Here is a 27239-nt window from a genome sequence, read left to right as displayed (position 1 = left end):
AGGATGGGGTCAGCGTGAAGGAAGTTCATTGTAATTGGGCAGTTATGATAATTGAGTAGTTCTTACCATTACTAGAGAGATGATTCAGAGCATCATTAGCGAAGTGAACTTCCTAAAGCTAATATAAACATTGCAATTAATACTTCTTTTTCCTCTTCTTTTTCTTTTTTCCCCTCTTTGTTCATGTCATTTGGACTCCCTGTTATTTCCTGTCTTGTGACTGACTACTGCTAGTTATACAGTAGCCCCAAAAAGTATTTAGACAATTTTGGACACTAAAATGTATGTGAATTTCTTTTTAGTAGAGAAATATAAATATCCATATGACATCTGCACACAAATGCTGCTAGAGCTACTGTTTTTAACCAGTTGTTCACAGGTTTTTAGTGGATGTACGAACACAGGTTTTCTAGAATAATATATTTACACGTGTATTAATTTTATATAATAATAATGATCATCATCCTCATTTGTTTTCAATGATTATTATTATTATTAATAATAATAACAACAACAGTTATTAATGTTGTTTAACTTTTATTATTATTAATTATTAATAAGTTATTTATTAATGTATTATTATTATTATTATTAATTTATTGCAATAAAAATAAAATATTAAATCATATATCAATCTAGAAATAAAATGAAGATAAATGATGATAATAATAACAACTATATTATAACAGCAATATAATATTATTTATTAGTATTAATTTAACAATTTTAATGTATTTCTTAAATATTATTATTTAATTAAAATATTGCAATTGATTATTAATATACTACAACACTAATAATATATTAATATGTATCAACCTAGAAATAAAGATTAATAATAATAAATGATGTAAAAAATATTGTAACAGAAATTATATAATGTATTAGCAATATCATATCATATATAGAAATAAAGAGTAATTTATTATTTTTATTTTAATGATAAAAATAATTTACATTTTTGTTTACACTTAATTTGAATATATGGTGAAGTTCTTCTGTTTGTTCTTCAACAGAGAGCTGTTTCTAAAATCCAACGCCCAGCTCACCTTCCGCTGTCGTCAGCTTATATCAGAGCTGTCCTACATTTATCCCATTGATGTGGTGAGTGTTTAACTCCACACACAAACAACATCACACTCAAACACGCTCAACAGAAACACTCATAGTGCAGCTTCCTGTCTGTCTTGTTTTGTGCTGATGACTGGAGCGTGTGGCTTGATGGGAATGTTAGAGGTCAGGGTCTTTGCAGACTCTGGTGTTACTGGCTGTTAACAAGTTTTGGTTTCCCACCATCTCAGTATGACCTAGAACTACTGTTCAGTGCGTACATTGACTGGCACCCGCAGAGTCCCGCTGCCAGTCAAATCAGTTTACAGAATAAAGCCACTGAAAATGAGCAGAAAACCACATTCAGACCAAACTATCCTCTGCCAAGCTTTCTCAGTTGTTGCTTAAAGGATTTGATTAATCGGCTGTTCATGCTGTTTCCAGAATGCTGTGCCTCACGACTGCCTTTCTGTTGTTTTCTTGTTCTCTTTGCAGAACAATCAGAATGATTATGTGATTTGTGGTGTCAAACTGCCCAATTCGGAAGACTTTCAAGGTAAGTTTGGAGTTTGGCAATTAAATATACTCAATGAACATTCCTGTTGTTCAAGTGGTGACAGACTGATTTATTAATTAACCAATTAATTGATCAATATTTGCTTTCTCTTGAGTCAGTCCAAAAATCTAGTCAGTTTGACAAAAAAAAATCTCATTTTCTGTTCTCTAATATAGTGTTGTGAAATCCTTCACACTAAATATTAAACTTCTGTAATTCATCCTGCACTGTCTGTTCTTTGGACATGTATAAAGTGGCAAATCATACAACATTTTTAATTTTTTGTTTTGTTTTATTTTTCTAAGCATACTAAGCAGAAGGAGGGATCTGAAATAATATTGAAATAAAATAATACAGTACTTTTTATAAATATTTTTAATTCGTAATTTTGGATTTTCCATTTTTGTTTTAAATTTAAAGTTTTAGTAATTTTGTTTGTTTTTGTCATTTTTATTATGTCTTGTCATTTTTTGTGTTTTTAAGAAATGCCTATATAATTTTTAATATATATTTATATCATATATTCAAATATATATTATAATATTTATTTGTATTTCAGTTTTCGTTATTATTTAGTGAATAATAAAAAAAAAGACTCGCTTAAAGAATGCGTAATGAAAATGTGCGCCTTGAATTAATTCAGTCGTGTTCAAGTTCAAATGATCACTAAACAAAAAAAATGACATCTCTCTGCTTGCATGATACATTTATTTTTAGAAATTAATAATTATTTTAGTTTAACACGGCATATTTGTTCAGTGACAAAAAAAGATAGTCATAACTGTCTTCTCAAGTAACTGTACGAAGTTCCACCTGGTTTTATCCAAATACAGATACGAATAATTTTGTGATTGTTACAGATACAAATACAGATGCAAATACTGGCTGTTACATGAAAATTAAATATAAATGTATGGATATGTGTGTGTGTGTGTGTGTTTGTGTGCGCGTGCGTGTGTGTTTGTGTAAAAAATTTTTTTTTCAAGTTAACATTTATTTTAATTCAAGTAACAATGTTTTTTTTAACGGTTTTAGTTAACCTGAGCTGATGAATCAGTTGATATTTGGCCATTTTAAAATGAAAATGGTGCCCGTTTGGCTCCAAAATGTTGCTCATATAAGTAAAATATTGCACATTTGTTACATTTCAGATTTTTTTTGAGTGAATTTTCATAAACTTTTCATTAAATTTCAGCAAACTGTTCATTTTGATGTCATTAAATTGTATTCAATAGTGCTGTGTTCAAAATAGCGATACGACGTTGTATCGTCACATAGATTTGACGATACGAGTATCGATACAGCTGGCTCTGTATCGATACTGTGGCACGTGTGCAGCAGTGGACCACGCTTAATTTTTTTCAGTGGACAACGTTTAAAATTGAGTAGAAAAGTGCGAGGTTTCTAAAAAAGAATGAATAGAGCATCTGTTAATAATCTGGCCGCATACAGTATATGTCTGCATAAAAAAGTCGGAAATATTTACTCCAAATTTCTCTGTATTGGTAACTGTGAATTTCCAGCCATCACTCTCTGAATTAAATCAGAATGAGATACAGCAAATCTAAACTCATCTGGAGAGGAGCTCTTGAATCCCCAGTCAGTTCTGCTTCACTGGCTTCAATTCCCTTGATTTCTGTCTTTCTTCAGTCTGGCTGTGGATCACAGGCTCCAGGCCATCAATCAATCATCCTCCTCTGTTCTGATCAATGGGGCCCTGTGTCCACGGAACCCTTCAGCTTGTGGTTACGAGTGAGATCACTCTAGTCAGTTATTCACACAGCAAGAACCGTGGTCGGACCTTCTGACTTCTCGCATTATATAAGAGAAAAGGATTTTATTAGGGCATTCATCTCCCAGTACTATAGTTAGGCTTTTGGGGTTTTTAATAAGGCGAATGTATTGTGTGTGATGGGTACAAGTGATGTCCTTTGTTGTACTGGCTGTGGAGAGAGTTATTCATCTCATTTCCCATGAGACCTTTAGGCAGCACTGTATGTGTCGCAGGGAATCAGGTTTGGCCTTTTTCAGGCAGGAGAGGCATTACTTCAAAAGAACAAAGAGGTTAATGGAAGCCAGGTTGAACCTCGCACTCACCGACACGCATTCACATACATGCATATGCAGTCTTTCACATATGTGGCTATTGCTTGGCACAGTTTCTCATGCATTTTGAAAGCACGCCAACTCTTATGCATATACAACTTATTATACTAAATAAATCTCACATAGCTTTCCATAAGTGATATGGTCTGTGTCCACAGCTTATTTTCTTCATTTGGAAGTATGTGGCTGTTCTAGCCTGGAAACCTTCTGTAAGCTGAAATGTAGTGAGTACAATGAAGCATGTGTAGTTGTAGGGATGTCTGGGAAATGTAGTTTGGATGCATGTTTATGAAAAGTGTGGTTTTTATGACTACTTTTAAGAGAGAGAAAAAAGCTTTTTGCATTCTTTTTTTCACAACCCATAATAACCAGTTGACCTGTTGTCCTTCCAGTTGCTCAGCAACCAAATATTTTTTGTTTGGCATTTGGGCTTTTTGTTTGAATTTGCTAGAAATGCCCTGAAAGGTTGCCGTTCAGACAGTAATGGGGCCATCAGAGTGATTTAGATTGCATATAATTATTTAGGAAATGCACACGTCGCAGTGTGATTATACATGTTTAAAGACTGAACACTAGCATTAGCCGATCCTTGTTTTTTTAGAGTAGCTTTAGAGTAGCCTCTGGTGATGCCTTTGACCCCATCAGGAAAGGGCATCGCTGGGGTGAACTGAAGTTTTGCATGGTATTAGGTTATTATGCGGCTCCTTATAACTCAAAGGCCCTAAGGAGACTCAACAAAATGAATGGCCTTCATCAGCATCCATCAACTTAACAAATGGCCTCTGATTTATAACCTCAGATTGGAGTGAATTAACTTCAATTGTTGTGACTCATCTTTTAAAACAGAATGTACAAATCTTGACCTCAAATGAAATTGAGGTTGTAGGCTTGTATAAATAATGAAGAACCATTTTGTATTAATAATATTTTAGCATTGTGACATTTAGTGTTCTCTTAAACAAACAGGTTTGTCAAATAATAAATTACAGAAATGATTGTGTTATATAAATATACATTTTTTTAGACATTATATTATTAATAGTATTTATAATTATTCTAACATGTTATTAAAATATTATTATTAAAATATTTTAATATTCAGTATTGTAATTATTTGCTTTAAGAGTTTGTGTGTTCTGTTTTATGTATTTTATTATATAAAATTCTATATTGAGAATTAATTTGTAACAAATATATCACTTATTAGAGACTGTATTATTATTATTATTATGTATAATTATGTTATTAAAATATTTTTAGCATTCAGCATTGTAGTTTTTGCTTTAATGAATCAATGTTTTGTTTTTGTGTATTTTATTATTAAAAAAAAAATCTATAATGAGAATTAATTTTGTAATACATATATAACTTATTAGACACTATATTATTTATGATTATAATATATTATCAAAGTACTATTTAAGCTGTAATTAAATAATGTGTTTTGTTTTATGTATTTTATTATAAATATAAATGTCTATAATGAGAATGAACTGTTATAATGCAGAGGCATTACAGTAATGTGAACGTTGGATTGGAAATGTGATTGTCAGGAAAACAATGTCACAATGCAAAAAAAAAAATTTAATAAAATGATGATCCTAAAAATAGGATTCTTTTTAAAAAAAATTTTAAAATATATTTCTATCCTTTTTGATTTTCGGTGGTTAAATGTGACCCAGACCTTTCTTCGAGATTCACCTGTCTTATTTGAGTTTTATTTTCTCTTCTTTGAACTTTTTTTCCCCCTGTGTTTTCCTCTGTTTGCTGCAGCAAAGGATGATGGGAGTGTTGCGGTGGCTCTGGGTTACACGGCACACCTGGTGCTGATGATATCGAGCTTCCTGCAGATTCCGCTCAGGTATCCAGTCATCCACAAGGGTTCCCGCTCCTCCATCAAAGACACCATCACTGACAAACTCACAGAGAAGGAGAGAGAGTAAGAATGATTTTCAGATTCTTTAAGTTTTATTGCTTAGTAATTAATTCAATCACATTTTTCATAGCTCTGTATCACAGAAATCATTTTTTTATTGTTATTAATAGTTGACAGTAGAAAAGCAACAAAAGCAAACCAATTGATTTATCTTATGCATTACGCTCTAAAAACTTTCTTCCTTTAACACAGGAATATTTATGCATCTTTTTGCACCTGTGGTTTATGTGTGTGTAATTTGTCCACCTGTCTGTTTCAATATGCGTGTTCAGGGGTGGTTTAAGGCCTTTCTTGGATTAAGCGCTACTTAAACGCCACGGGGTTCTGACTTTCATGTGCTCACCTCGCCTCCCTTTCATCCATTCCTCTTTAACTGTCTTTTCTTTCATCTTTTTATCTCATCCTCCCTCTCAGTAGATTACCACGTCTGCTGCAGCATGGGAGATGAATAACTAGATGAATAGAAAGAGGTTTCTCATTGGTGTCTTAAAGGCACAATATGTAAGATTTTTATATTAAAATATCCAAAAACCCCTAGAACAGTTTTATATATTTTGCTGACTTGTGTACTTACATTATCCCAAATGTTTTGACGAATGTTTAAATCCATAGAAATAAGTAATTTTAACTAGTGACACGGACCGTGTCCATAGTGTCATCGTGTCGCCTGCCAATGACGTCATAACGCCTCGATTTGCGTTGTTTTGTAGAAAACATGGAAACACCAAAGACGCTTTAATATGCTATGTATTTTATTAGACGGGTGACGACCACACAGAGTAGCATTATAACACAACATTCAAATGTATCTAGTATGATAAAACAGCGCTGCTTACTGTTGGTGCTTTCCGGAAGGAGCGGAAGCGGTCGACTGTGGCATAATAAAAGCTCCGCTGCTTTCGAGCCGTGTGTCGCGCTCGTTCAGCGGCCTCGTTTTGCTTCAGCGTCTTTCCGCCTCACTCTGCTTCATAGTTCATACTACGACGTTAATAAATCTTTAATATATTAGCTCATCCATGAACATGATTTCTGCCCGAGGCCCATCGGATTGCTTCGGCTGTGAAGATGAAGATGACAACTCCCATGATTCCACACTCAGTCACGGCGTCATCAAACTACGCCTTTGTTTCTTTGTTTGTTTTGAATACGCGCCCTCTAGTGGCAAATTACTTATTGTGCCTATCTTACTAATTGACATTTTATCAAAGCTGCATAACTTCATAATTGAGATGTTAGCAGATTTACAGCGTTTTTTAAATTTGCAATTTTTATGTTTGTTTGTTTTTTGTAAAGTTCTAATTATTTTTTTCTTATTTATTTATTTTAATTTTGGCTTTTTTTGTCATTTTTGTATGGAAGCCCATTTCAGCCACGAAATAAAGAATTGCTAACATTTTATCTCATAATTCTGAATTTTCTTCTCATAGTTCTGAGAAAAACGTCAGAATTGCGAGATATAAACTCAGAAGTTTACATTTTGCAAATTTGACTTTTTTCCACCAGAATTCTGAGTTTACATCTTGCATTTTTTTCATGCCACAAAATAAAAAAGGTAATCATGGCTTTTATCTCAAAATTCTAACTTTTTTTTTTTGTAGTTGCGAATTTATAGTTTATATGTTTATATGTAGGAATTTTCTGACTTTTCTTCTCAGAATTGGCAGTTATCAACTTGCAGTTGCGATTTAATCTCACTCTGCTGACCTTTTCATTTATATATTGCAGATTCTTTCTCCAGAATTGCGAGAAAAAAGCCTGAATTGTGAGATATAAACTCATAATTGTGAGAAAAGAAGCTAGAATTGTGAGGAAAAAGTCACAAGTACCGTTACATTTATATATTATATATTACGTATATTTTTTTTATTTCATGGCAGAAATGGGCTTCCATTCTTTTGTTAATGGTAAAGAGAGATTTTTTTTCCTAAATTATACTTTTTTTTTTTTAAATGAAATTTTTGTAAACCTCAGAGTTACAAGTGCATTGTTGTCATTTGGGGACAGCAATATTAAGTGCACTACTACTTCTAAGGTTCATTCTATTCCTCCAAATCGGTTTGTAATCCAGTTTTAACCATTGACATCCATCCTATGTCTATGTTTATAGCTCTAGCAGCTAGAGTAACGTTTCATCATCTAATGGGATTCTTTCACAACTCTTGAAACCACCACTTTTGCCTGGTCTGCCATGAATGCATTTATTTACCCTAATCTTCATAGTTTCATGTTAAATTGCATCCTCAGGGTGTGATGTTGCCCTACCGTGTTTTAAGATGCATGTAATTTGACTTTTTGTGTGCATACTATGCTGTGTTTGCCATGGAGACGGATGCACACTCTTCGGGCTTGGCCTGTGGGGTCCGAAGACCCTGACATTTTAATGGCAGAATGTGTGGGCACTGCAATTACAGCACCGGCTACCTCATTCAAATTATTGTTTTTCTGTGTTTTGGTGCCGTAACTAAGCAGAAGCGATCCAAGAAACGAGGCTGCTGGTGTGTGCTGATTACATGTCTGCGGTGCACATGCCCAGAGAGGTATCACATTCCTGCATTCCGCACATGGCAAAAAGCCCCTTAATGAAACTCGCAATAAAATTGGATTGTTATAATCAGATGGGCCCCCTTTTGAATGACGGGGTCGAGATGCCTTTCTCTGCTTTTGATGTAGGATTAATGGCTGATTTCAACAGCTTATAAATGAGGAGGATGAAGATGGAGAGGTAAGAGAGATGGGGGCTAAAAGAAAGATCCTGGAATGTGCCAGCTCTTCCCCTCGTGCTGTGTGATGGCTTGATCACTCTGCAGCTAGGGATGGGCACAAGTGCTCGGAAATGACTCATAATAAAAAAACATAATATTTGCATGCCTTGATTGATTTTTCAATATGTATTGTGAGTTTTTTTTTTTTTTTTACGACGGCGTTTGGCAGATATTTTTATCCATGCATTCAATGTACAGTTTTTATCAGTTCATGCATTCCTTGGAAACCAAAGCCATGGTGTCTGCATTACTAGCACCATGTTCTATTTTTTGTGCCACAGGAAACTTGTGGTTTGATTGGGACACTCTTAAAAAAACTGGTGGTGTGACGCACTGAAATAAACGAGATGAATGAGATGCAATGTACCACTAAAGATGTCTGTCTAATAATTATAGTAATAATAAATGTATTAAATAATATTAATATACACTACTGTTTAAAAATGTTGGTCTGTAGGATTTTTAAAAAGAAATATATACTTTTATTCTGCATGGATGCATTAAATTGATCAAAAATTACAATAAAGACATTTATAATGTTACAAAAGATTTCTGTTTCAAATAAATGCTCTTCTTTTTTAACTTACCGTTCTTCAAAGAATCCTGAAAAAAATAGCATGGTTTCCACAGAAATATTAAGCATAACAACTGTTTTCAACATTGATAATAGTAATAATATATCCGCATATTAGAATGATTTTATTGAAGGATCTTGTGGCACTAGAGACTGGAGTAATGCTGTTGAAAATTCAGCTTTGCCATCACAGGAATAAATTACATTTAAAAATATATTAAAATAGAAAACAAATGTTGTAATAAATTAATAATATTTCACAATAGTACTGTTTTTATTGTGTTTTTGATCAAATAAATGCAGCCTTGGTGAGCATAAAAGACTTATTTAAAAGAAAAAAATCTTACCGACCCCAGACTTTTGAACTGTAGTGTACATTGAAGTGGATAATATCTTAAACTTTTAGATTATTGTTTTTGATTATGCAATTTAGCATTTATTTAAATCCATCTAACTTAGGGTGTTTGCATTAAACTACACATAATTTTATAATAAATGCAACTAACTATCTAAAAGCTATTTTTAAAGCAGCTTGAGCTACTGTTAAACTACTGTAAAATGTATTTCAATCCAGATATTCTGTTATCATTTACATAACCTCACTTTGTTGAAAACTTTTATGACAATTTTCATAGTATCTTGTGTGTTCCGCACAAGAAAAATAGTCAGGTTTGGAATACGATTACTGCATTTTCATTTCTGCCTGAACTATCCCTGTAATTGATTAGCGTCACTACGTTAAGTGACGCTTAGCTACTCCTCAGCTCTTTTACATAGACAAAATAGTTTTTAAAAAGATAATAGTGTGTGATTTATCTGTTGAGTCCTCCAGCAATAGAAATGACCACATCCCTAGCTGCGGCTGGCTCAGATTAGGCCTTGAACATTTCTGATTCTCAGTTATGTCTAGTGCAGACGTCCCCCACGTGTTGCGTTCCACATTGATGTCTAGATCTCTAGATGTTCTGCAATTTTCAGCCGCATGAATGTAACTCAATAGGCCGTCTTTCTGCAGAGCACCAGTGAAGGACAAGCCTTTACAAGGTTCACAGACAGTACATTCGGCCACCCACCTCCCGCTCTGCCAGTCACAGCACCTCCCTGGAGACAGTGCTGTTATGAAAGTCAAACAATTATCAGGACACCCTCTTGGTGACCCTCAGTCCGTGTGTTTCTGAATGTACGCTTGTTTGTGTGAGGGGCGGCCATTAGCAGCAGCTGAGCAGGGGGTGAAACCGCTCAGCTGTTTAAACGGCCCCATGTATGTGTGTTTGCAGATGAATCAGGTGCCGCTGAGAAGATGAAGGTCTAACCCTTCAGAAGTCAGACTCCAAAGCTCATTAAGGTATGAGTTACAAGGAGGAGAACAGAGGGACCTATGTGGCCCTCATAATTAACTCCGCACGAGCCAGATCCTATTATCCCCGCTTCTGCCGTGACCTCGTGACCTCCACACACCATAACTTACAGCAATATGAGCTGTAATCAGCCCCAACGTGTCGTTGTTTAACATTGTGTCAGCCTTACACTTGATAAATACGGTTTAAATGATCTTCTCTATCTCTCTCATGGCCTGTTGGTCTGGTGTTCATGGGTCTGTCTCTGTCGTAGCAGGGTCTTGGGTTTGTGTAGTGGGTGTTCTCTGAGCTGCAGTTTAGGCAGTCCATTCATCTCCTTCAGTTTGGGAAGATACACTGGAGGTCTTCATAACTGCACTTACTGTATGACTTTTCTTTGTAGCCTGTGGTCTGCAGCCAGACAGAGCAAATCAAGTTGCCATTTTGGAGCTTTAGTAAGTAAGTAGTCATTTAACAGATGCTTTTATCCAAAGTGACTTCAAGTGCACTTATTATAGCCGCTCGCTCAAGGCAGGGCTTTGCAGAATTCAGAATTTAAGAATTATTTTCAATTCATGAGTGTGAGTCTATTGTTCTGTTTTTTTCTGTCTGTCAGTCAGTCAATCACTTTTTCAATCCTGTCTAAGGGGAATCACATCTATCTATCATTCTGTTGTTCTATCAGTAGTTCAATCTATCATTCTGTCTGTCTTTCTGTCTATCGTTCTAGCTATCGTTATATCATTCTATCTATAGTTTAATCTATCATTCTGTTGCTGTCTGTCTATCGTTCTAGCTATCGTTCTATCATTCTATCTATGGTTCAGTCTATCATTCTGTCTGTCTATCGTTCTAACGTTCTAGATATCGTTTTATCATTCTATCTATAGTTTAATCTATCATTCTGTTGCTGTCTGTCTGTCTGTTGTTCTAGCTATCTATAGTTTAATCTATGATTCTGTCTCTATCTGTCTGTCATTCTGTTCATAATATCTATAAACTTTCTCAAAATTTTGAAACAAGACAAATTTTGCTTTTCTAGTTAAAAATTACATGTACATTAAGTTAATTGAATAATTGTAATTCTACTTCCTTACATTGCAATTCTTCATCCTGTTTGTTACCTCTATTCTGATTCATTTCAAACTCAGGAGTTGATTTGAAATGTCAAGTCTTTCACAATCCAGTTCTGAAAGCCACACAATCATAGTTGTCTCAATGTCAGGGTCAAACCTACAAGCAGCTTTGGTTACCATCTTAGATATTTTAACACTATGCCTTCCAACATCCAATTTTTAGACATTTCTTACTATTGTGCATAACGAGACCATTACTGTTCCCTAGGTGTCAGTGAGGTGGCCCATAAGCTGGAACAACCTCTGACCTCACCTCCCTCAAATTGTTTAGGGGTTCATCCAATCACCCAGCTTGTGTATACACAGATCGAACTGATGTGACCACCCCAGGCCAAGATTTATCCATCTGATGATAAAGCTGTCAGGACAGTGATTGTGAATAAAGATGAGTGAAGTGTGAGTATTGTGGCGATAATCACTAGTCATTTGTCACTTATGTACAATCGTAGAGCCAAAAATCTACTCGACATTTGATAACTCACGGAGTTGGTTAGCTGAACTCAAATTAAGAATTATTCTGTCATTTTCCACATCCAGTCACTTTTGACCTGGTTCTGTAGGACTAGGCGTAACCGATCCATAATTAATGAGATGTGGGAGAGATGTTATTAAGAATGTGACTTGTTTTTCTATACGTTCACTTTCTGAAATAATAATGTTATCTTCAGAGCTTAACAGCTGATATCAACATTCTTGAATTTCCAGCCTACTGTGTATATAAATTGAGATCTAGAATTGTCAGGCCACATTCCCAGTGTCATAACTGTGAAGCATTTGGAGATCTTGTTTTTCTATACTGTCATTTTTTTAAATTATAATGGCTCTGTTTCAAACCCTAGTTAACTGACTACAGTACCTTGAAATCATGTTAAAGCATCATGTGCACTCTCACTGCAAAAATTGTTCCAAATCGTAAGCAGCAAAATAAGGCTACTATCTAAGAAACCTAATTTAAGACAAATTCTGAGGCAGCATCAAATTAATTTTGTATGGAAAATGCAATCAAGGTAGAATGCCTAAAAACACTGGGTAGTTGTCTTGACGCAAGAAATCAGAGGAAAAAAGTTTATTTCCAGGCCAAGTGAACTGTTCAACTGTTGGTGGTGTTAAAAGATGTGAGATAGACACTCCAAATTTGGTTTGAGGGCTCTTGAGGTCCTGCCCAGTGCCTTGCAACAAGAGTATTGCTTTCACATGAATTTGTTGCTGCCTCCTTTATATATCCAAGTCAGTCCCTTTTGAGGTTCCATTTTTGTTAGGATGCTAACAAAACCTACACTAGGTTTTGAAACAGAGCCGATGTTTCCTTGTTATGTAGAACTGTACGTCACTTTAGCTGTAATTGTAGAATCAGGCCACATTCCAAAGTCACATTCTAAGTCATTTCCGTGTTTACTTGATTTTACAGCTGCTTAAATTGTGCAGGGCTCATCCATTAAACCTGAACATTCGCTGTAATATCGACCCACCAGTCTCGTAAATGAAATTGACGAATCCCATTCCGACCATAAAACCATAATTTTCGACGTGCAACCTTCTTTGCTTCTTATTAACGCTCTTCCATCCACTACTTTAGCCAATCCTTTGCTCTAAAGTGACTTAAAACGCACTAATTGGATGGACAGGAATTGACTCTCAATAACATTCCGGATCCAAGGTCAGCCCTACATGGGATTGAATGCATAAACTTGAAGTTAGCAGCTCTGACCATTAAGCTACCAACACCCCATACCTTTGCTTTCTTTTCCTTTTCTTTCCATGCATATTAGAGCGATTGTGTCCCAGTGAGACTGTCTTGGAGTGCAGTTCTGAGGTTCCTTCCTGCCTCATCTATGACCAAATGATGCGGTTTGGCGTTTTTTCGCTCCTAGACCAATTTGATCTACTATCCTCTTTTCTCAATGTAGCACTAAAAATGCACACAATTCTTTTTCCGTAACGTTCTTTGCGATCTTGGAAGCTCCTTTCGACCCCCTGGATGCATTCTTGAAATGCAGTGGACTCTAACAACACGTTGCACCCACATTTCTTCACTTCTAGCCCATCGCTGCATGGCTGATTTCCGCAGAGTCCTGGAGATGTGATCCAGATGTACTCTGGGTGATGGAGTCCAGAGATTGTCCCATTAAACCCAAGCCTCCCTTTCATATTGGCTTTTATTGAGAACTGTATGATGGCGCTGTCCACTTTTTCAGAAGGACTTTATGACAAGCGTAAAAATGGAAGTAGGAATTGACACATCGCTCCATGAGTTGAGGAGTTGCCAGCTTTGGCTCCCAGACCAGAGAGGGTGGCCGTGAGCTCAAAGGAAAGGAAAATTATTAAAGGATCGTTTGATGATGTCTGCTAAGATGGGCTGTACTTCCTTTTTAGGGTTGACTGGTTGTATTTTATTTTCATCTTTGAAGGGCTCGCAGATCAGTACCTCCTTGTCTGGATGCATATCATGAGCAACTCCTAATTGCAGACATGTCAAGAAATTAGAGAAATACCAAACCATTGCATTTTGTGAGCAGTGTGATTCATAACATAATGACTTCTTGAAGGGCTAATATCATCTGAAGACAGTGGAAAGACTCGTCAGTCTTTTATTTGGCCCTCAGGGACGAAGTCCAGCTCTGCCAGAATCAGTTTGTCGGGGATGAAAGTTGATAAAAAGCGCTCATCATAAAGACAGAAGACTGGAGCCAGACTGTACCCGGCAGCTGAATACCTCATCCCTCTGGCTGTCTTCCGCTCGTTTCCATCCCTCTGTCTTCTAAATGTTCTCGAGTTGTGGATCGTGCCATGATTCCATCGTTCTTTAAATCATTCAGCTCTTGTTATTATCTTCAGGTCCAAATTGTCTCCATCTTTGAGCATGCTTTGAGTAGCCAGATTAAACTTGTATATGTCGGGATACCCACGTTTGAAATGGCTTGTTTTGATAGCTGTTGATTTTCCTTAAAATTGTCAACAATCTTGTTTGTTAAAAAAAGGTTCTTGTTCTTAGGTGTTGGTCTTAAGTAGTTTTCCTGTCTGGAAGAGGTTTATGGTCTTTATTATGTTTCGTTCTTAATAGGGCAGCTCAACATATTGATAGAATATCAGTTGTTAGCTGATTTATAATTGTATATGCATTAATAAAATAGTTTTATAATTTATATGAATATTATTTTGTTAGATTTAGTGCTGTCAGTTGATTAAAAAATTAACTAATTAATCGAAAAAAAATTTCTGAAATGAATCGCGATTAGGACCAACCCTATAGCTCCGCCCCTGCATGAAATATTTTTAACACCGTTAAACTGGAAGAATTGATTGCTTGCGTTAAAGTGCTAATTTTGACAACACTAGTTATATTATTGTATGATCTTCATTATTTTATGGTTTTATTTAATTTAATTGATTAAATGTATATGAATATTATATTAACATAATATTATGCAATCGTCATTGTTTTGTGTGTATTAGGGCTACACAATATATTAATATGATATTGGTTATTGACTGGTTATGTTATTATTTATAATTTTATATACATATGAAATTATATGAATATTTTATTAATACAATACTAGTGTACAATCTTCATTATGTTGTGTTTATTAGGGCTACACGATATATTGAGACAGTATCAGTTATTGACTGGTTACATTATTATTATTTTAAATAAATATGAAATTATATTAATATTATATTAATATAATATTATTATACAATCTTCATGGTGTTGTTTATTAGGGCTACACAATATATCGATGCAATAGCTATTGACTGGATAGGTTATTATTTATAATTTTATATACACATGAAATTATATGAATATTATATTAATATAGTATTATTATACAATCTTCATTTATGTTTTGTGCTTATTAGGGCTACACAGGATATTGATACAATATCAGTTATTGACTGGTTAAGTTATTATTTATAATTTTATATATGAAGAGTTCAGATGCAAAAGCCTCTGTGTGCCGTTTGAAATTTTCTTCTAAAATTAGCTTCTTTTTTTATCAGTCTCCCATGTGTAGGTTTTGTAATTTCACTTTAATGGCAGTGAATAGGATATTTTTATTGCCATTAAAGTGAAATAACTGAATGTAAACATAGAAGCTTGACAAAAATGAAAATTTTAGAAGAAAATTTCAGATGGCACTTAGAGGCTTTTGCATCTGAACTCTTCATATGTATAAAATAATTACATTTATGTGAATATAATATTTTATTGTTTTTATTTGTCAGAATATTGATGTAGGTGCATCTCTAGGTCGTATGATCTTCATATAGGTTTTATTTTTTTGTATTTTCATTGGAGGTGGAAAAAAACTGACCAATACAACTTTTAAATCCAACTTTTATTTGTTGTTCAGGTCTCCCTTTGGTCTTCAGGTATTTGATTGAGAATTTTCATACTCCTGCTGCAGTTTTCCAGACTAGCTCCGATCTTCATTATGAAGTTTCACTGTTTGTATCCATCTGGCGTGTGACTGGGCCTCGATGAGAGTTAAGGGAATACTGCAGCAGCCTGCCGTGTGGTGGGTGGTCGGAGCGGATCATGAATAAGTCCAGGAACTGTTGAAAATCTTCCCAGCTACTCCAAATGACCTGCGCTAATGTATACTCTCCACAGGCCACGGCACATGTGTTCCGCCTGCCTGTTTACATATAATAATTGATACTCCAAATGTACATAACCATTTCATCCTAACGCTGTTTCGTGCTGGTGCATATTCTATCTCTATTTGTGAACTGCCCATATTTATGTATTAACACGCTTTCATGCACGTTTTCTCACAAACCTTGGTTCTTTCCGGTGCACACACTTGTTGCTTCTATCTCCTTTTTTGATCACACATATATGCAACATACCTTTCAGCATTCCCTCTCTGCACATTGTTCATTAATTTGCCTGGGAAATAGAGAACATTCCCCATAACTACAGTGTTTTTAATGCAGTTTCAGGCGTGGGGAGTCATAAATCAACCTAGCTGCTTTTAAACAAACACCTGCCTCCAAACTGTCACAGCGAATGGCAGCACTTGCCGTATAAATCAACCATAGCTGTAACTCCCAATATCATAGAAACGATTACACTGAGCATCTGCCATGCAATGCTGTTTTAATGGTCCAGACACAGCCGATAGCCTTCGCTGTAACCGTTTTTACATTTTCCGCCTCGCTTTTAAAGTATGCGTGTGTCTTGAAAAGGTCCAAAAGGAATTTGTGGGTCACTTACTCTGTCGTCTTAGTTTCTTTATGAGCTGGTGTAAGAGAACAAGGTGCATTTTCACCCCCTCAGCTGTTTAATTAAGACCAGAAATGGGGCCGGAGAACAGGAAGGGAACACTTTTTACTGTATGTTATAGTTATTTATTATGCTATCCATCTGAACTCTCTCATATATACCATTTAATAAGTCAAACATTTCTATTGCTGGTGCGTGCGGAATGTTTGTTTGCATAATAACGTTTGCAGATTATTTTAAAATGATCAAAGCAGGACTAAACAAACTGTAGTATAAATTACAGTGGCCCTGAAAGTATTTGGACACTTATGTCACACTTAAATATGTAGGAATGTGTTTGCATTAAATAACACAGCTCATCAAGTGTAATTTTTTTAAAGTCTGCAGTAATGAAAGTTCACCTAATATGTTTTCTAAATGCATATTCTAGATCCTATTGTGAACAATTTATCCTTGCATGTTTCATTTATTTATTTTTTATTATCCAATGTTTAATCAAAATTTCTTAACTGAACTGTCCAGTGAAATGACTTTTCTCTGGTGACATATGCAGGATTTTTCCAATCATTTAGTCTTGTTAACCCCCCCCCCCCTCGAAAGCTCATGTTTATCTACCGTGTCTTTTTGTGTGCAAAGCCCACATCTCAACATCCAATCATGCATAGAATCAAGGCCACGCCCTGCAGTTTTTCTTTTTTAGTAAGCTGTTACACTGTAAAAATCTGTCACTATTTCCATTTCCCTAACAATTTAAAGAAATACAGTACGAGTGAGGTTTTTACAGCAAAACATGTCACAAAAATATGTTGGGTAAAATGCTCAACCGTAAGATTGTTAAAAATACTTGTGGGAACTTGTTTTGATGATAACTGACTCACTTTTAAGATTTGAAAATGTTTTAACAACTTGAATACATTGTTGTTGTTGTTGTTGTTATATTTAATTAATTTTTTATTATAAATTTTTTTTTTTAATAACTTCGTTATTAACATTCTATTGTTAAATATGTTTTCAGAAGATCTGACAATAAGTCCTGTACCATTGGAAACAGTCCCAGAGTATACAGTATGTACAAACCCAATTCCAAAAAAGTTGGGACACTGTACAAATTGTGAGTAAAAAAGGAATGGAATAATTTACAAATCTCATAAACTTATATTTTATTCACAATAGAATATAGATAACATATCAAATGTTGAAAGTGAGACATTTTGAAATGGTACCTTGACTTGAGCTATTACACAGGTGACAGAAGGGGTCAGACTTTCTTTTCATTTTATGTAATAAACAGGGAGTGGCATATGCCTTATAGATTAACTTATAATGAATCATTTGGTGAGCTGGGTTTTTAGAGGTAGCAAAACAATTTCCGCAGACATTGTCCCAATCACGGTGTTAAGTTCTCTTTCCCAGAAACCCTCAGTCGGAATGTTTGAATACTGTCATACCACAAGTGATTTATAAATTATACTCACAACCCCTCTAGAAGCCATACTAGAATCTAGCCAATTTACCATAGGATGAGGAGATATTTTAAACGACCAGGGTACTCCGTAAGCTTTCAGCGCAGATCTTAATCTTAAGTACAGGAACGAGGAGAATCCTGGGAGAGAGAACTCATCCTTTAGGATCTGAAAGGACTTGAGCCTATAATTATTGTACAGGTCTTTTAAAATGTAAATACCACATTCAACCCTGCATTTGGCAACAAACGGTTTGTTATCAGTAAGAAGATTATTATTATGCCAAATGGGGGTAGAGTCACTGTAAGAATCTGAAGCTCCCATAATCTTTTCTGCTGCTTTCCAGGTTTTGATAGAATGGCATATAATTGGACCAAACTTTTCCAGAACTTTCTTAGATATTCCAGTAAAGGGTAAATCCTGTAGACGCAATGGGTAGATAATATTAGTTTCTAAAGCCCGCCATGGCTTAGCCTCGGAAGTATATTCATCTTGACAGTGGCTATCCTTCCATGAAGAGCCAAACAGAGTGGAGACCCACACAGAAGATCGCTCTTAATCTTATCCAGAAGAGACCGATAGTTCCACTTGGAAATACGAGATAATGCTCTGATTCCAATTAAACTGCTCACTGACAGGAATCATAATGAATAAGGTCTGAATCTCAACTAGCAGCTAAATTAAGGGGCATATGTATGGATTTGTTCCAATTAATCTTATAACCAGACAGTTTACCAAATGTATCAAATTGACTGCTTGTAGAAAAAAGGAGCCAAACCCAAAACGCTCTAAGACAGACCACAAAAAGCTCCACTCAGTTGTGTCGAATGCTTTCTCTGCATCCAGAGAAAGGATTGCAGAGGAAGCTGTATATGAGTCTGCTTAAGGCCAGGACTTTTGCCATCAGCTTTGAATCTGTGGATAGAAGGCTAATTGGCATGTATCTAGAGCATTCGAGTGAATCCTTCTCTTTCTTCAGCAGCAAAGTTATTAAAGCTGTGGTTTGGTTCCTGTGTAAAGCCCCATTTTTCTAACGCAAAGTTAGGATAAGTTCAAATTAATAATCAAGGGTGCTATTATGTTCCATAATGTCTTCAGTAACTCTGGGGGAATCCCATCTAGCCCAGGGGCTTTATTACTACTCATGCAATCCAGTGTTAATTTTGACAGGCATTTTTGATTTAGTCTTAGTCTTTATCTTGAGACGAAAATGCTTAATAGTCTTAGTCACGTTTTAGTTATTTGAGTCTTTCATAGTTTTAGTCTAGTTTTAGTCGACGAAAAGGCATTGCATTTTTGTCAACTTTTAGTCATTACTTTTAGCCATTATATAAATATAAATAACATTTATTTTGGTAGCTATTTTATATGTTGTCTTCAAACAAAAATAGTCATTAATTCTTCTCTCTTTAGACCAAATCAGTTAAGCTCATGAGAAATTTGAATCAAGGATTGAATGTGGAAAAACTGGAGAAAAAAAAAAGTTTTTATTTTCAAAAAACTGAAATAATTTTTTCAAATATTATAATATATATAATTTTTGAAAAAGAAGCACAATAAGACAAATACGATACAGATACAAATTAAACTCATTTTTCATATAGAGTAGGTTTACTTATCATGTATGCATTTATTTAACAACTTTTGTTGGTTAACATTAATGACACAGATAGGTTTTTTATTAGGAATGCTGTCCCTTTAAGACGGAAGGCATGCACGTAATACTGACACATGTTCAGTTTTCACCCACCTGTTTACGTTCGCTTAATTCATAACCGACTGTATTTACGTGAGATACTCTACACGATAGACATTTGGACTGCTGTGTGTGTATTTGAGCATTGAGCGCGATTCGCCTATCCCGCCTTCACTAACTTTGTTAATCGACAACGAATTGTGACTCCCGGGAAAAACGGGACGTCTGGTCACCTATCCCTACCCCTTCGGGTGCTGAAGCCATTGTTTCAGATCGCTAGTTTGCATTTTGGTAGCCTATCCATCCACTGCGGCTGCCATACTGAGACTAGATATGCAAATGAAATTTTTTTTATTTTTGATGTCCGGTAGTCCTCAAATAACATTATAGTCCCGTCTCGTTTAGTTAACGAAGATGCGGCATAAATTTTGTCATAATTTCGTCATCAGATATTAGTTTTAGCTCGTCAACGTCTAGTCTTAGACACAGAAAAAATGTTCGTTAACGAATATTTTTCATCGTCGTCTTCGTTGACGAAATTAACGATGCAATCCAAGGCGGATTTTAATTCCTCGATTGTGAAAGGGCTATCGAATGTGTTGCGCTGAGAGTAATATAATTTGGGAAGATTTAAATGTTTAAGGAATAAATCAAAATTTGCTGGGTCAGAGTTGGATTCTGAAGTGTACAGGTGTTGGTAGTAGTTTTCAAATACTCTATTTACATCCTTAGGTTGAGTCAGAGATGTTCACAAGTCTTTAACTTGGAGTCTGAGTCAAGTCTGAAGTCTTTAACCTGGAGTCTGAGTCAAGTCTGATGTTTTTATCGCTGGAGTCTGAGTCAAGTCTTGAGTCTTTGGTCACGATTCCGAGTCGAGTCTCAAGTAATTTAATGGCTCACTAAAAAAAATCCCTTTCAGAATCCTCATGTATTGAAATCTTCCTATTTACGAAGCTGTTTTATAGGCTATAGACAATGATTTGCTTTGTAAAAAAAAAAAGCGGTGTTAAGATGTAAGGTTATTGTACATCCAGCCTGTTATTTATAGGCTATATTTTAATCCATTAACATGTTCAAAACAGTTTTTCTGTAATGAAATTCTATAATAAGAGTTCGATCTACCATATGACACACAAGGAAATATGTGACACAGATATTACAAAACCATAAAAATAAAGTATTTCTTTGTTATATAAGTCAGTGGTATTCAATTAAAGTTCCAAGAGGCGCGGCCTCTATATTTTCTTCCAAGCAGAGGTCCGAACAAAAAAAATAAATAAATACAAAATAAAAAAATTTACATGTATTGCATTTTTACATTTAGATATATATGCGGCCATGTGACAGAAAAAAAAATACTGTTTCTGTTTAGGGTTTTCCTCCTGAAATCTATACTATTTTAATATTTTAGCCTACTTAAAAGCATTATCTAAAAACAATGAAGCTACAGTAATCAAAACGTTCTCATCTTGAGCAGAAAAGAAAGATAACTAGCAATTTCAAAGATTAAGTTCTATCCTATAGCCATCTAACAACAAATAACAATTTTCCCAATTATAATTACATGATTCTTTTGAAATGTTCTTAGCCTACAGATGAATAATGCTAAGATCAGAAACATCTTGGTCATAGATAGATAAATGGATAGTATGAAAATAACTATATTTTTGTATCTGCTGTGTTTTGTTGCTTCTGTTGTTGTTAAAATAACTGCGTCATCCGCCGCAGCTCTAAACTTGGCGCTGACACGCGTCCCGAGAGAGAGAAAGTGCACGGAGCTGAAAGGGCTTGAATAAAGCGCGTTTGGCTTTTGATAAAAATACTAGAGGATATAGTGCTGAAAGATATTTACCATAAACGACCCTGAGCGCTTGTTATGTGATCCGCTGCACTGTTTTGACACGCTGCTCACTTAAAATGGTACTGCTCTTACGGCTCGCGGTCTGGATAGATGCCGGGGTGTGGATACGGTCTGCCTTTTGAATATCCGTTATATAAGTATTTAAGGATAAAAGACTCGAGTTGCTTTTAAAATATTCACGAGTCCTTTTCCTCGAGTCGAGTCAAGTCTGGAGTCATTTCAGGTCGAGTCTGAAGTCTATAACAATGCGACTCGAGTGCGACTCGAGTCCAAGTCACTAACTCGAGTACCCATCTCTGGGTTGAGTATATACTGAGCCCTCATGTCAGTTTGGCCGATACAGTATATACTAGCCTAATGGCTCATTTCCACTGAGCGGTACGGTTCGGTACAGTACAGTACGGTATGTAATTATTTCCATTTCCACTGTCAGAAGTTGTGAATGGTACCAAAATAGCAAACCGTACCGTATCACTTTTTTGGTACCCTTCCGTTGGGGTACCTAGCACAGCATGTAAATATAAATGTATGGATTTTAATTCTGATTTAAGAACATTTATTATTTTGACTTTGGTCTCACAAAAATTATCTTTTAATTCCTTCTCTAGTAGATCAGATTAGATTTATTTTTCTAATTCAAATTTACGGCTCTCCCTACGTTTATTTATTAATGAATGAAACACTTATACATTTAGCCCTAATAAAAAATTGAGTGGTTTCCCATAATACTTGGGGGTCAGAGGCTGCATAATCTGTAAAAACTCTGTCAAAGAGCTGCATAAATCAGCCACAAATGTACAGTTCTGTAATAAGGAGGTATTAAATTGGTTGCGTTTGGTGCCCAATGATGCGGGGGTTAAAGATGTACAGTAATTATCAGAGAATGATCAGATAAAATAATTGGTAGAATATCAAATTTACTAATATAGGGAATAAGTGAAGGGGACATAAGTAGATAATCAATCCTTGAATAACACTCATGACGATCTGAAAAGAATGTATAATCCCTAGCACCGTCATTTTGTAAATGCCAGACATCACATATATTGGAATGTTGCAAAAATGAATTAAAACATCCAGAGATCATTGAATCAGACTTAGAGGCCTGAGATCTATCTAACTGGGGATCCAACGCAGCATTAAAATCGCCCCCCTAACACCACAAGACAGTCCTCTAAACTCACAACTAAACGTAATAATTCTTGAAAAAATGAGGAATCACCCTCAGTGGAGGCATATACAGACATAAAAGCATATTTAGTATTATTTAGGGAAGCAACAACATAAGTGATTCAGCCTTCTGTATCATTACCGGATCTTATAATTGAAAAAACAATATTACGCTTAGACACTATCAGCACCCCTTTAGTTTTGTTGACAGCCGAAGAGGAAAAGATCACTTTAAAGTATTTATTTTGGAAGTGATGCATGTCCACTGATTTCAAATGAGACTCTTGTATAAGGGCAATAGAGACCTTTTTGCATCTTAGGTAATCTAAGCATTTGGTTCGCTTAATAGGGCTATTTAACCTATTAACGTTCCATGATAAAATATTTATAGCCATATAAGGAAAAGCAATCCACACCAACTAGAACTAAGGCGGGAGGACCATAAAGTAATCCCCGTGAAGATAACGGTGATCAGAACATATGCATATACAAAGGCATCTAGGCATATAAATATTACACAAACAAATATATAGGCCTACACTAGACCGATTAAACTTACGTGGGCATAGAACAAAAAAACAAGAACGGTAAACAAAAAAAAAGGCAGTAAGCAAAGAGTTAGAACACATTCTTTACCTGCCCTCAAAGTAACAGTCTTTGGATACGTGGCCAACCTAGAAGTCTGGCTCGTCTGTCGACATCTGACCCAGTCATTTTTCGGATGAAGAGACAATCAAATTTTCTCAGCAAGGTCCTCCATAGGAACTGCAGATTCATCCTTGTTCACCTTGGATTCTCGTAACGTAACCGCTAAAGCATTCGCTCCCATATAAAGAATTTGTCCAGCGGTTCGGGCTCCATTCAGGATTGCATTCTGGTCTCGATAACGCAGCATCTTGAAGATGAATGTACGAGGGGTTGATTTTGAACGTTAACCGCTATAAATACGGTTGGCTCTTTCTATCTCCATTACTTTGCCAGCAAGAGAGGGAATCCATTTAGGAAGATGATTCTGTATAAATCACAGAGGGTTTTCTCCTTCTACCCAATCTTTCAGCCCAACTAAACGGATATTGGACTGGTGGCTTTTATCTTCGATTCTCGCCAACTTTTGAGTCCACTGCTAGCTTAACCTCCAGTATCTTTTTTTGCTTGACGAAGAGCTGTTTGCATGTTGTCAAAATTATTTCTTATCGGATGAACATCCTCTTCCAGAAGTCTATTCGCAATTGGGGCGAATTCTTTCTTAAAGGGGTCATATGATGCTTTTTTAAAGATCATTATTTTGTGTATTTGGTGTAACAGAACCCTGACGAAGCTAAGGTGCATCTTTAACTCGTCGGCAACAATGGTGTGAAGTTCCCATAATTAGGGTCTTTAACTCGCTTTTTCTCCGGCGAAGCCAGTGTCAACTGAGGTTTCGCCATCTTCATTCGTAGCTCCGTTAGAAAAACAGTCAAAATCTAACCAAATGTTGATAGTTTTACTGAGAAAAACAGATTAAGGATACAGAGTCAGGGAGCAATCAAACTACACCGCCATTGCTATTGGTGGGTCACGTAATCTCCCCCTGAGAGACTGTTAGAGAGGCGTGCGCATGTGAAGACGGTGCTCATAGAGCGCGGGAGTATTGAATGGAGTAATTTTTGAACAGTTAAATACACACACTTCTATGTGTCAAAATGCCAATCTTTGCAAATATCCTCATAAACACAGTAATTTAGGTCTTAAGTGAAGGCAAAAAGCTGAGAAAGAAAACATGCGTAACAAAAAAATTGGATCTGGGCAGCTCTTAAAGTGACAGCAGTCTAATATTCCTGCTGTCTGTCATTTATATTAATCAAACACCAAAAAAGAAATAAAAAAAATCTCTCACTGCTCTTGACTAAATCACTTTTGTAACTTCAACAAGAAATATATATTTAATTTACACTGAAGAATATGCAGTGTTTTTATACATTTGATTACATTTGTTTGCATTTCTTATTTGTTCTACTGTAGTTTTTTTGCCTATTGCTTGTAATTAGTTTCTTGTTCTTATTTATCTGCTGACTGTTTACTTGTCGTCAATGAGCTTGAATTTATTTTAAATTTTTCTTTTTTATTTAGGCTAGTATTAGTTTTTTTGTGATATTAACACTGGTGACAAGAATTAAGACATTTCTATGGTTTCTCATTTTTTTTCTATCATAAAGACCTTTTGTAACTGCATTGTTATATAGCATTACCGTGCAATAAAATTGCATATATTGTAATGCAAGATTTTGATCATAGCGCCCCCCCCCCTCTTACTAGTAACCACTTGGCACTATTCTTTCCAAGCCACTAGTTGCTTCTAGAGGTCAAAGGTGGTCATACAGAGGATGAGATGGTACATCTCATCAATGTAACCAGTATCTGGTATTTTTATTTCAAGATTTACTTTTTTTGTAACAAAAAAACTTCAGATGTACTGTTCAATGAAGCTGATTTCCTGTTTATGTGTATGTGATAAAGCAGAAGTGATTGCATTAGTTGGTCTGTTGAGTCTGCTTTAGAGTGGTCAGGTCTTGGCTGAACACCCTCACTTTGTCATAGAGCGGTTAAACAGAACATAGAGCTTGTCTGCTAATATGAGGTCATGAAATGATTATGAGGTGCCGCACACAAAACATACACTCACTCAAAGTGTATGTAAACATCTGGTCTCATAAAAGAGCTTTTTATAATTGTACATGCCTGTCTCGTGTCTCTCTTCTCCTCTTGTTTAGTTACTTGATGATATCGCACTCCTTCTTTGTAACAAACGCTGAAAAAAAATTAGTATAGGATTTATTACTTGGTGTAAAAATTGCTGGTAAACTACACAAACAATTACAAAGAAAGGGAAAGTAGAGCATTGAATTAAACAGGAAATTTTGATGTGTAATAACTGAAATAGTATTTTCTTGTAGAACATCCTTCAATAATATTTGCAACTTGGATAAATCATTTTTTTACCGTGGAGTGAGGGAGAGAAGACGGAAACAGTCAGAAGGAAAGCGAATGAGAATCTGTGTCACTGTCATGTTCAATTATCAAAACCCTTTTTTTATTGAGGAACATTCCAGATCATACTTCAGAAGAAAGTTTCAGCAAATGTGGAAACATGGAGGCTTGTTCTTGAGGTTGTCTTGCCCCGTCACACACATTTACTGGAAAAGTTCAGCTCTGCTACTGAAGACCCCCTGCGTTTGAGGTGGGGCAATGACAAATGCAAAGTTGCTATGTTAGTATAAGGATATTAGAGATTTTTCATCAGATTTATAAGATATTATAGATTTTTATTTTTGGGAAGTCGTGGCCTAATGGTTAGAGCGTCGGACTCGTAACCCAAAGGTTGCGGGTTCGAGTCTCGTACCGGCAGGGATTGTAGGTGGGGGGAGTGAATGTACAGCGCTCTCTTCCACCTTCAATACCACGACTGAGGTGCCCTTGAGCAAGGCAGCGAACCCCCAACTGCTCCCCGGGCGCCGCAGCATAAATGGCTGCCCACTGCTCCGGGGGTGTGTTCACGGTGTGTGTTCACTGCTGTGTGTGTGTACTTTGGATGGGTTAAATGCAGAGCACTAATTCCACACGAAAAAAAAATAAGGTGGGAAAAATTGGCTCGACAGCACCCTAAAACCGCTCCAGTCACATATATTTTTTATAGAAATATTCAGTTTTATATATATATATATATAAGTTTAATTGTTTAAACATTTTATATTTTTTCATCAATACATTTTTTGTTTTATTTTTATTTTAGTCAGTTTCTTAAAATTATTAACAATTATTTAAATTTTTTATTGTTAAAACAATATTTAAGATTTTAAAATGTTTTGGTTACATTTTTAATACAACTTGAATGATATTTAAAAAACATATCTTAAATTATTTTTTTCGCAACTTGAATACATTGCTTTTTTTACTTATATATTTTTAAAAAATCTAAAATAAAACTTTTAAATAATTAGATTTTAAAAAAAAAAAGATTTTAAAATAATGTTTTTAAAACTAGTACGCCTTGTAAACAAAGATAGTGTGCTATAATTGTTTTATGGGTAATTCAGTTTACATCCAGTTAAATCATTTTTCTAGTCAGTGGTTCTAAGACAGAGCACTTGCACTCAGACAAGCAACATGGGACACTGTAAAACTAATATACAGCTAAACTCATCCATTTGCGGTGTGCCTTGTTTTGTGTGACATTTTGTGAGATGTGGGGTGAATGTAAGTGTTATCCTGCCATGTGAGAGTGAGAGTGAACATTTCTCCAGGTCTCACTGTAATCCTTCACATTTCCAATAGCGATAAAAAACATTCTCATTTCCTCTCCATTTCTCTCCCTTTCTGTTACCC

The 27239-nt window shown here is 35.5% G+C and overlaps 1 protein-coding gene across 1 annotated transcript in view; it reads left to right on the top strand.

The window, feature by feature from the left end:
• LOC107589407 (UV radiation resistance-associated gene protein-like) overlaps positions 1-27239 on the top strand; it is a 127368-nt gene that overhangs the window by 45825 nt on the left and 54304 nt on the right. The window contains exons 10-12 of the mRNA XM_016277833.1: positions 1017-1104; positions 1546-1606; positions 5486-5651. Coding sequence (XP_016133319.1) covers positions 1017-1104; positions 1546-1606; positions 5486-5651 — 315 coding nt within the window. The remainder of the gene's footprint in view (positions 1-1016; positions 1105-1545; positions 1607-5485; positions 5652-27239) is intronic.

The sequence above is a fragment of the Sinocyclocheilus grahami genome, unplaced genomic scaffold (assembly GCF_001515645.1).
Source record: "Sinocyclocheilus grahami isolate Dianchi unplaced genomic scaffold, SAMN03320097.WGS_v1.1 scaffold7.1, whole genome shotgun sequence".
Lineage (NCBI taxonomy): Eukaryota > Metazoa > Chordata > Actinopteri > Cypriniformes > Cyprinidae > Sinocyclocheilus > Sinocyclocheilus grahami.
This window is presented reverse-complemented; position numbering and strand designations above follow the sequence as displayed.